General features: G+C 47.5%; 1 protein-coding gene across 1 annotated transcript in view; it reads right to left on the reverse strand.

Moving 5' to 3' along the window:
• The window catches only part of nipal3 (NIPA like domain containing 3), a 61,703-nt gene extending 60,152 nt beyond the window's left edge, over positions 1-1,551 (reverse strand). The window contains exon 1 of the mRNA XM_060847585.1: positions 1,474-1,551. Coding sequence (XP_060703568.1) covers positions 1,474-1,518 — 45 coding nt within the window. The 5' untranslated portion in view covers positions 1,519-1,551. The remainder of the gene's footprint in view (positions 1-1,473) is intronic.
• Positions 1,552-12,201: the final 10,650 nt, after the last annotated feature.

Raw genomic sequence — 12,201 nt, forward strand, 5'->3', positions numbered from 1 at the left:
CCCTCCCCCAAGTCCCTCCTCCCTACCTTTTATCTTAGCCTGCTGGACACACTCTCCTCATTCCTGATGAAGGGCTTATGCCCGAAATGTCGAATTGCCTATTCCTTGGATGCTGCCTGACCTGCTGTGCTTTAACCAGCAACACATTTTCAGCCAATTCACAAACTACACATTTTGGATTGCAGGGGGAAACCATAGCACCCAGAGGAAACCCACACAGACACGGGGCGAATGTGCAAACACCACACAGACAGACAGTCACCAGAGGCTGGAATCGAATACAGGCATGAATTTAAGGTTAGACGGGTAAAGTTCAAAGGAGATGTGAGGGGCAAGTTTTCTTTACATACAGAGTATTAGGAGACTGCAATGGACTGCCAGGGGCAGTGGTGGAAGGAGATAAAACAAGGGCATTTAAAAGTTTTAGATAAGCACAAGAATACGCAAAGGATGGAGGGATATGGACCAAGGGCAGGCAGAAAGGATTAGTTTCATTTGGCATCATATTCATTGCAACACCATGGACCAAAGGGCCTGTGCTGTACAGTTCTACATTAATGCAGATGATGGGTCATTTGTATGCTGAGAATGAAGGCATATTCTTGACACAGCAAAGTATAGAGAACAGGGACTTTGTTAGTCCTTGTTAGAGAAACAAATCTTCCACTACAGGCTGGCTGATCAAAGTTTTGCAGGAAGCAGCTAGGGCAAAAACAGCTTTATCCTATGTCACATCCATTTCTCCACGAGTTAGTGTGTGTACAAAAAGGGATCATGGGAAGAGAATGGGAATGAGGGTCAGTCAACTGCTATAGGAAGAAGTGGCAAGAAGTTCAAGAACGTCTTGGTCAGTGAGAAAGTTTTACATCTACCCTGGGGGTGTTTGATGAGAGCAATGTTGGCACAAATTTATTGTGTCTAAACCTGTATTGCATCTGCCCTGAGCATTTAACAGGGACATTGCAGAGTTAACTTTGAACTTAACATGCTTTGCAAGTAAAGAGAGGTTATATAAATTAGGATTTTTTTTCTCTCTAGAACTTAGAAAGATAAAAAGATGACCTGATTAAAGTCTTCAGTACATTAAGAGGAAGAGGCAGGGTAGATAATCTATTTCTCTAGATGAGGATTCTAGAACAAGGGAGTTTATTGAGAATTAGGACCAGACTATTGAGGGAGCACATCAAAACACAAGGGGTAGTTTAGTTTTGGAGCTGTCTTCCATAAACAGCAGTTAAATTGAGATCAGTTGTTAGTTTTATATCGGATATAGATTGTTTTTGTTCAGTAAGTATTTCAGGGGAAATGGGCAGAAAAAAAACCGAGTATATGAAGTTAGGCAGTTTGCCCCAGGGAAGGGAGGAGGGGGAGGGAAAGGGGTGAAGGTGGTGGTGCGGGGGAAGATACTAGGACAATGGAGAGAAGGAGGGGGGGCAAAGCCGACCCTAGCCCCCTGCCCGAGCTGAGGCCTACCTTGTATGAGCTGTCCGAGAGAAAGCGCCCGGCGCCCCGCTCCATGTCCGGACTCCAGGCCCTGACCTGCTGATTGACAGATCATCAACCAATGGGAGACAAGGATGGTAATCACACCAAACAGGAACGGCCCCATCACCCGATCTGTCCAATCAGTGAGAGGACCTGTCGCAGCGCGTGGAAAAAGTCCCACCCACAACAGGCGGAACCTCCAAGACAGCGGGAGACAGTGAGGTCTGCAGATGCTGCAGATCAGGGTGGGGAGTGTGGATGGTGTTGCAGGTTAGGGTGGGGAGTGTGGATGGTGCTGTAGGTCAGGGTGGGGAGTGTGGATGGTGCTGCAGATCAGGGTGGGGAGTGTGGATGATGCTGTAGGTCAGGGTGGGGAGTGTGCATGGTGCTGCAGATCAGGGTGGGGAGTGTGGATGGTGCTGCAGATCAGGGTGGGGAGTGTGGATGATGCTGTAGGTCAGGGTGGGGAGTGTGCATGGTGCTGCAGATCAGGGTGGGGAGTGTGGATGGTGCTGGAGATCAGGGTGGGGAGTGTGGACGGTGCTGGAGATCAGGGTGGGGAGTGTGCATGGTGCTGCAGATCAGGGTGGGGAGTGTGGATGGTGCTGGAGATCAGGGTGGGGAGTGTGGACGGTGCTGGAGATCAGGGTGGGGAGTGTGCATGGTGCTGAGATCAGGGTGGGGAGTGTGGACGGTGCTGGAGATCAGGGTGGGGAGTGTGGATGGTGCTGAGATCAGGGTGGGGAGTGTGGACGGTGGTGGAGATCAGGGTGGGGAGTGTGGACGGTGCTGGAGATCAGGGTGGGGAGTGTGCATGGTGCTGGAGATCAGGGTGGGGAGTGTGGACGGTGCTGGAGATCAGGGTGGGGAGTGTGGATGGTGCTGAGATCAGGGTGGGGAGTGTGGACGGTGCTGAGATCAGGGTGGGGAGTGTGCATGGTGCTGCAGATCAGGGTGGGGAGTGTGGATGGTGCTGCAGATCAGGGTGAGGAGTGTGCATGGTGCTGGAGGTCAGGGTGGGGAGTGTGGATGGTGCTGAGATCAGGGTGGGGAGTGTGCAAGGTGCTGCAGATCAGGCTGGGGAGTCTGGATGGTGCTGCAGATCAGGGTGGGGAGTGTGGACGCTGGTGGAGATCAGGGTGGGGAGTGTGGACGGTGCTGGAGATCAGGATGGGGAGTGTGCATGGTGCTGCAGATCAGGGTGGGGAGTGTGGACGGTGGTGGAGAACAGGGTGGGGAGTGTGGACGGTGGTGGAAATCAGGGTGGGGAGTGTGGACGGTGCTGGTGATCAGGGTGGGGAGTGTGCATGGTGCTGCAGATCAGGGTGGGGAGTGTGCAAGGTGCTGCAGATCAGGCTGGGGAGTGTGGATGGTTGCTGGAGATCAGGGTGGGGAGTGTGCATGGTGCTGCAGATCAGGGTGGGGAGTGTGCATGGTGCTGCAGATCAGGGTGGGGGAGTGTGTATGATGCTGTAGGTCAGGGTGGGGAGTGTGCAAGGTGCTGGAGATCAGGGTGGGGAGTGTGCATGGTGCTGAGATCAGGGTGGGGAGTGTGGACGGTGCTGGAGATCAGGGTGGGGAGTGTGGATGGTGCTGCAGATCAGGGTGGGGAGTGTGGATGGTGCTGCAGATCAAGGTTGGGAATGTGCAAGCTGCTGCAGATCAGGGTGGGGAGTGTGCATGATGCTGGAGGTCAGGGTGGGGAGTTGGATGGTGCTGCAGATCAGGGTGGGGAATGTGGATAGTGCTGGAGATCAGGGTGGGGAGTGTGGATGGCGCTGCAGATAAGGGTGGGGAGTGTGGATGGTGCTGGAGATCAGGGTGGGGAGTGTGCATGATACTGCAGATCATGGTGGGGAGTGTGAATGGTGCTGGAAAAGCTCAACCAGTCAGGCAGCACCCGAGGAGCACCAAAATCCCAGCTCAGTGAGCAAACCTACATCCAGAATCCACATTTCGGGCTGGAGCCCATCAGCAGGAATGAGGCTGGGAGGTGGAGAGAGAGAGATGGTGTGGGGCTGACAGTGCAGAGGGTGGATGGAGATGGGGGTAAAGGTGATAGGTCAGAGAGGAGGGTGGAGTGGATAGGTGGGAAGGAAGATGGACAAGGAAAGTTAGGAAACTAGTGAATGTTTCCTCATTTCCCCTCCCCACACCATACCCCAGTTCCAACCTTCCGACTTGGCACCACCCTCATAACCTGTCCCACCTTTCCATCTTCCTTCCCACGTATCCGCTCCACTCTCTTCTCCGACCTATCACCTTTATCCCCACTTCAATCCACCTATTACACTCTTAGCTACTTTCTCCCTATCCCTCCCTCTCATTTATCTCTTCCCCCACCCCAGGTTCCCAGCCTCATTCCTGATTAAGGGATCCGGCCAAAAATATTGATTCTACTGCTCCTCTGATGCTGCCTGACCTTCTGTGCTTTTTCAGCAACACACCTCCCTCCAAAAAAACAGGACATCTCCACCCCAGACCCTCCAAAAAGCCAGGACATCCCCAACCTGCACCCTCCCAAAATCTGACCCTCCCAAAAACCTGGACATCCCCCACACACAGACTCTCCCAGAAACCTGAATCCACTCCAAATCCAGAACCCCCCCCACCCCAAAACCTTTCCAGAAACCTGGACCTCCCCACACCCCCCCCCCCAAAACGTGGAATTCTCCAGAATCCCGACCTCCCCAAAAACCCAGATCTTCCCAAGATATCAAACTTCTCCCCCACAAAACCCAAACCACTACCCTCTAAACCTGGTCCCCCTCAAACACCTGGACCCAAACCCTAAAAACCAAGATTCCCTGGAATCTAGACACCCCCAAAAGCCATAAAATCCTAAAAGTCCAACACTCCCTACCAACCTGGAACCCCTAAACACTGGGTCAGCACCTAGACATGACCCCTTCAAATACACCTGACCACCACACCTCCCCTTCACCCCCATCCCACCCACTACCTCCACAATACACACAAGCGCTCCTGAATCAGCACCTGGACATGAGCCCCTCAAACACACCTGGATCAGCACCCCCGCACAGATGCACACATGCATATACACCCTCCTGGATCAGCACCCAGGACCTTTCCCAAAACACACGCTCCTGGATCAGCAGCCAGACCCTGCTCAGACTCACACATACGCACCCGCACACAACCTCCTGGATTAGCACACGAACCGCCACTTGCACACACTCTTGGAGCAATACCTGGACATGCATCATCCCACTCCCATCCCTCCCCCCCAACACATACAGACACCCACGTGCGCATACACTTGAATTAACAGCTGGGCCTGGAGCCCATCCACACCCAAGATGCCCTACACTTAACAAGACCATATCAGGACCAATACCTATATTCCTACACACATACCTGGCTCCTCCTGCCACGCCCCCTCCCTTTTACTACACTGGACTCCATAAGTCTGCGCTCACACCTGGAAACCCCCTTCACACCAGGGTCAACTGCAGGATCCCACCCACATACCTGTATATTCTTCACCCAAACCTGATCCTCCATACTCACCTGTGTCCCACACACACACTTAGATCAACACCTGGACACACACCTCAGTCCTATCTGTAGCACAGAAAAAAAATGGTATTTAGCCCAACACGTCTGTACTGACCAAAAACAATCGCCTAACGATCCTAATCCCATTTTCCAGCGTTGGCCCATTGCCTTACATGCCTCAGGATAACAAGTGCACATCCAAACACCTTTTCAATGTGATGAGGGTTTCTGCCTCTACCATCCTTACGGGCAGTGAGTTCCACATTCTTATCACCCTCTCAGCAAAACAAATCTTCTCATTTTGCCCCTCACCTTCAATCTAGGCCCACTGGTCATTTATCTCTTCATCAAGGGGTAAAGGTTTTTCCTGTCTAGCTTATCTATGCCCCTCAAACTTTTATTGACCTCAATCATGTTGCTTCTCAGTCTCCTCTAAGGAAAATAACCCCAGTCTGTCCAATCTCTCTTCGTAACTAAAACTCTCCATCCTAGCCAACATCCTGGTAAATCTTCTCTACACCCTCTCCAATGCTATCGCATCCCTTCTATAACATTGATTCCAGAACTACCTGTGGTTGAACCAACCTTTTCTACCATTCCATTATAACCTCCTTGCTCTTAAACTCTGCCTCGGCTATTAAAAGCAAGTGTCCTTTATGCCTTTTTAACCTGTTATCCACTTGTCTGATACCTTAAGGGAGCAGTGTATAGTATACTCCAAGGTCCCTGTGATCCTCCAAACTTTCCACGGTCCCACTATTTATCATGTATTCCATTGCCATATTTATCCGACCAAGTGCATCACCTCACATTTATCTAGATTGAATTCTATTTGCCACTGATCGGCCATCTGACCAGCCTGTCTATATCCTCTTGCAGTATAAGGCCATCCTCCTTACTACTTACCATCTCATTAATTTTTGTATTGTCTGTGAACTTTTTGATTGATCCTCCTATATTGAAGTCTGAATCATTTAAATATAAACCAAAACAGCAAGGGGCCAATACTAATCCCTGTGGGACTCTACTATACACAGATATCCAGTTGGAAAAACACCCATCAACCATCATCCTTTGTTTCCTGTCACTCGGCCAACTGTCAATCCAATTTGTCACATTTTCTAAATCCCATGGTTTGTTACCTTTGCTATCAGTCTTCCATGCAGAAACTTATCAAAAGCCTTGCTGAAGTTCAAATAGACTATGTCAAGGGCATTGCCCATATCTACACACCTGGTCATTTCTTTGATAAATTCAGTCAAGTTGGTGAGACATGTCTTCACCTCAACAAAACCATGCTGACTGTTCTTGATTCATCTCTGCTTCTCCAAATGCAAATTCTACTTCTCAGAATTGCTTCCACTATTTTCCCAATACCGGGGGTTAGATTGACTGGTCTTTAGTTTCCTGATTTTTCCCTTGCACTTTTCTTGAATAAAAGTGCCACCTTAGCTGTCCTCCAGTCCTCTGCGACGTATCCTGTGGCCAGAGAGGATTTGAAACTTTTTTGCAAGCTCCCAGCTATTTACTCTTTTGCCTCATTCAACAATCTGGGATACATTTCATCAGCCAGGGATACATTCATTCTGGCTGGGAAATATCTACTTATAGGAGAAAGTGAGGACTGCAGATGCTGGAGATCAGAGCTTAAAAATGTGTTGCTGGAAAAGCACAGCAGGTCAGGCAGCATCAAAGGAGCAGGAGAATCAACATTTCGGCATAAGGCCTTCAATCCTTGTAGAGGGAGGAGGAGATCTTCAAGGAAGGCATATCTTCATGGAATATCTACTTATAGGGCTAGCAGACCAGTCACAACCTCCTCTCATTTTATACTCATTCCTTTAATTTTGTCACAAACCTTCTCTCTTATTTCTATCTCAATATCATCCCTCTCACTAGCGAACATCAACCCAAAGTATTAATTTAGAACCCTAGAACCATTTAGAGTTGTGCCTTGCAGATGGTGGACAAGCTTCAGGGTGTCAAAAGATGAGTTAATCACTATAGAATTCCTAAACTTTGAACTGCACTTGCAGACACTGCATTTGCATAGAAAATAGCAGTAAAGAATTTAACACTTCAAACCAGCTTCACCATTCAATATGATCATTGAAGATCACCTACACAGTTTCCTGTTTCTTCTTTCTGCCCAAAGCTTTTGGTTTCTTTAGCCCTATGAAATATATCTAACTCTTTCTCGAAAACTTTCAATGGTTTGGCCTCAACCAAATGATTTGATTTGATTCGATTTATTATTGTCAAATATGCCCAGGTACAGTGAAAAGTTTTTTTTTGCGTGCAATAGTCAGATCATAAAATACAAAGATCATGGGGTGACTGAACAGAGCGAGGAAGACAAATTATGGCTGCAAAGAAGGTGCATAAGGAGTGAGATCAACATTAGATTTGAAATTTGAGAGGTCCATCAGAAGTCTAATAACATTAGGGTAGAAGCTGTTCATGAACCTGTTAATATGTGTGTTTAGGCTTTTGTATCTTCTGCCTAGTGGAAGAGTTTGGAAAAGGTTCTAGCCAGGATGGGAGGGTCTTTGATGATGTTGACTGCCTTATTAAGGCATGGAGAAGTGTAGATGGAGTCCATAGATTGAAAGTTGGCCTACTAAATGAACTGGGCTGTGTTCACAACTCTGTGTAGTTTCTTACAGTCCTGGACAACATAATCGTGGGTGGCACAGTGGTTAGCACTGCTGCCTTATAGCACCACAGACCCGGGTTCAATTCCCTCCTCAGGCGACTCTCTGTGTGGAGTTTGCACATTCTCCCCGTGTCTGTGTGGGTTTCCTCCGGGTGCTCCAGTTTCCTCCCACAATCCAAAAATGTGCAGGTTAAGTGAATTAGTCATGCTAGATTGTCCGTAGTGTTAGGTGAAGGGGTAAGTTTAGGGGAATGGGTCTGGGTGGGTTGTGGTTCGGCAGGTCGGTATGGACTTGTTGGGCCGAAGGGCCTGTTTCCACGCTGTAAGTAATCTAATCTAATTGCCTTACCAAGCTATGATGCATCTGTAAAAATTGGTGAGAGTCCTTATGGACATGCTGAATTTCCTTACTCTCCTGAGGAAGAAGAGGTATTGTTGTGCCTTCATGACCATTGCATCAACACAGTGGACCAGGACTGATTGTTAGTGATCTAAGAACTTGATGGTTTTGACCATCTCCATCTCAGCTCCGTTGATGTAGATAGGGGCGTGCCCTCTTCCTTGCTTCCTGAAGTCGATGATCTGGTTTTTAGTTCTGCTGACGTTGAGGGAGAGATTGTTATCTTTATACCACACCACCAAGCACTCTATCTCTTTTCTGTATTCTGTTGCATCAATGTTTGACATCCAAACCTATAACAGTGGTGTCATCAGTGAACTTGTAGATGGAGTTCAGATGGAAATTTGGCCACACAGTCACGACTGTACAGGGAATACAATAAGGGGCTTGAGTACACATCCTTGTAGGTTGTGTTGAAGATTGCTGCTACCTATCTTCACTGATTGCAGTCTGTAGGTCATGGAGTAGAGGATCCAGTTGCAGAGGGTGGAGCAAAGACCTAGATCTCAGAGTCTGGAGATTAGTTTGATTGGGATTATAGTGCTGAAGGTGAGGTGGCAGTCAATAAATAGAAGCCTGGTGTAGATATCCTTATTATCTAGGTGTTCCAGGGATGAGTGTTGGACTAGGGAGCTGGCTTCTGCCGCAGACCTACTGCACTGGTAGGCAAATTGCAAGGGATTAAGGCAGCTTGGGAGGCTAGAGTTGAAATGAGCCATAAATAACCTCTTGAAGCACTTCAAAATTATGGAGGTCAGAGCCACCAGATGGTAGTCATTGAGGCACACTGCATGTGTTTATTTGGTATTGGGATGATGGTGGTCTTCTTGAAGCAGGTGGTGACTTCCGATTTTAACAAGGAGAGGTTAAAGATGTCAGCGAATACTCTCACCAGCTGGCCCACACAGCTACCTTGTGGAACAGAGAGTTTCACAGGCTCACCACTCCCCGCATGAAGAGATTTTTCCACCTTTCATCCAAACCTCCTAACATTAGACTGTAACCCATGATCCTAAATTCCCTGGTTATTGGAAACACCCTTCCTGTGTTCATCTGCCTTAGAATTTGAGTGGTTTCAATGAGATTCCCTCACCACCATTCTTCCAAACTCCAGTGAGTATTGCCTTAACCAAATCAATTTTTCTTCATCTGGATGGATTCAAGAATAGGAAGGGTTTAGAGAGAAATGGACCAAATACTGATATGTGGGACTAAATTAATTTAGAATATCTAGATGGCATGGACAAGTTGGACTGAATGGTCTGTTTCCATAATATACTATTCTATGATTTCATATGTGAGTCTTCTCATCCCAGAATACATTTTTTTAACCCTCTCTTGCATTCTCTCCAGAACATCTTCCCTCAGATAAGGAGACCAAACTATCACACAATACTCCAGGTATGTTCTCACCAAAACTCTACAATTGAAGCAAGACGTTCTCTCCAATATTTGAATTCTGTCACTCTGAGGGCCAACATCCCAATTTCCCATTTCACCATCTGCTGCACCAGTATGGTTACTTTCAGTGGCAGGGGCACAAGAACTTACAGGTCTCGTTGCACTTCCCTCTGTCCTGATCTATCATTATTCAGATAATAATTTGCCTTCCTGTTTTTGCTACCAAAGTGGCTAACTGCACATTAATCCAAATTGCACTCATCTACTGTGCATTTACTATTCACTCAACTTGTTCTAACAATGCTGCAGCATCTCTCCTCACACTTCACCCTCCCAATCAGCTTTGTGCCGTTGGTCCATATGGTTACCGTGATTCTGTGTCTAGTCATTGATAATAGGGTGATAATACTGATGATAACACCATTGAATGTCAATAGGTGGTGGTTTGATTGTCTTTTACTGGAGATAGATTTATAGATTCATAGAACAGTACAATACAGAAAGAGGTAATCACACCTCAGGTATAGGAAAAAGGTAGATAGGTTACAGTCAGGGGACGGAAAGGGAACAGGCAGACATGCAGGGATCACCTGTGGGTGTTACCCTCAAGTATACCAGTTTGGATACCCTTGGGGGGTGGGGTGGGGGGGAATGACTTACCAGGGATAAACCATGGAGTACAGGTCTCTGGCACAGAATCTGTCCCTATTGCTCTAAAGGGAAGGGGGAGAGGAGTCCAGCATTAGTCTGTGGGGACTCCATAGTTAGGGGATAGATAGGAGATTCTGTGGCAACAAGAGAGACTCGCAGTTAGTGTGTTGCCTCCCAGGCGCCAGGGTCTGTGATGTATCAGATCATATTTTGGGATCCTTAAGGGAGACGTGGAGAAGCCCAAATAATGGTCCACATAGGCACCAATGACATATCTAGGAAAAGGGATCGGATGTAAGGCAGAAGTTCAAGGAGCTAGGCGAAAGCTTAGAGCTAGAACAAACAGAGTTGTCATCTCTTGTTTGTTATCCGTGCTACATTCTAGCAAGGCGAGGAATAGGGAGAGGGAGAAATTGAACATGTGGCTACAGGAGTGGTGCAGGAGTGAGGGACTTGGGTACCTAGATACGTGGGGCTCATTCTGGGGCAGGTGGGACCTCGACAAATGGGATAGTCTACATCTGAACCAAAGGGGTACCAATATCCTGGGGGGGGAATTTGCCAGTGCTCTTCAGGAGGGTTTAAACCAATTCAGCAGAAGGATGGGAATTTAAATTGTAGCTCCAGTGTACAGGAGGTTGACAGTAGTGAGGTCATGAATAAGGTTTCAAGGTCACAAGAGTTTACCAACAAGCAAGAAGGTGGTTTGAAGTGTGTCTACTTCAACACCAGGAGTATCTGGAATAAGGTGGGTGAACGTGCAAGCCTGGCACTTCAATGTTGTAGCCATTTTTGAGACATGGATAGACCTGGGTCTGGAATGGTTGTTGCAGGTTTTGGGGTTTAGATGTTTCAGTAAGAACAGGGAAGGTGGTAAAAGAGGGGAGGTGTGGCATTGTCAAGGACAGTGTAACTGGCGAAAAGAACATTTGGTAGGGACTGAATTGCTGAGGTTGTATGAGCTGAGATTAGAAACATGAAAGGAGAGGTCACCCTGTTGAGAGTTTTCTCTAGATCTCCGAAATGTTCTAGAGATATCAAGGAAAGGATAGCAAAGATGATTCTGACAATATCAAGCTGGTTATTATTGGGGACTTTAACTTTCCAAATATTAACTGGAGACGCTATAGTTCGAATACCTTAGATGGATCAGTTTTTGTCCAATGTGTACAGGAGGAGTTCTGGACACATTATGTAGATAGGCCAACAAGGGGCAAGGCATCATTGAATTTGATACTGGGTAATGAACCCGGCCAGATGTTAGATTTGGAGGTAGGTGCACACTTTAGTGATAGTGCCCACAATTCAGTTATATTTACCTTAGCAATGGAAAGGAATAGGTATATACCGCAGGGCAAGAGTTATAGCTGGGGGAAAGGCAATTACGATGCGATTGGGTAAGATTTAGGATGCACAGGGTGGTGAAGGAAACTGCAGGGATGGGCACAATTGAAATGTGGAGCTAGTTCAAGGAATAGCTACTGCGTCTCCTTAATAATGTACCTGTCAGACAGGGAGGAAGTGGTCGAGTGCGGGAGCTGACGAAGTTGAATCTCTTGTCAAATGGAAGAAGAAGGCTTACATAAAGATGAGACATGAAGGCTCAGTTAGGGTGCTTGAGAGTTACAAATTAGCCAGGAAAGACCTAAAGATCAGGAATAAAAGAAGGACTAAAGTAAGATTAAGGTCACAGAGTGTGGTGTTGGAAAAGCAGAGCATCTGAGGAGCAGGAGAATCGATGTTTTGGGCATAAACTCTCCATCAGGAATTCATCCACCATCACCCCCTTCCCCGCCACCCCCCATCCACCCCACGATTCTTATCTCCAGCATCTGCAGACCTCACTTTCTCCTAGATTCCTGATGAAGAGCTTATGCTCGAAATATCAATTATCCTGCTCTCTGGATGCTGCCTGACCAGCTATGCCTTTCGAGCACCACACTCTCCGACTCTGATCTCCAGCACCAGCTGTCCTCACCTTCTCCTAGAGTAAGATTAGAGCCATTTAAGGACAGCAGTGGGCGGTCGTACATGGATTCGAAAGAGATAGGAGAGGCGCTAAATTTCTCGTCAGTATTGAAACACGAAA

The sequence above is a fragment of the Hemiscyllium ocellatum genome, chromosome 30 (genome assembly GCF_020745735.1).
Source record: "Hemiscyllium ocellatum isolate sHemOce1 chromosome 30, sHemOce1.pat.X.cur, whole genome shotgun sequence".
NCBI classification, from domain to species: domain Eukaryota; kingdom Metazoa; phylum Chordata; class Chondrichthyes; order Orectolobiformes; family Hemiscylliidae; genus Hemiscyllium; species Hemiscyllium ocellatum.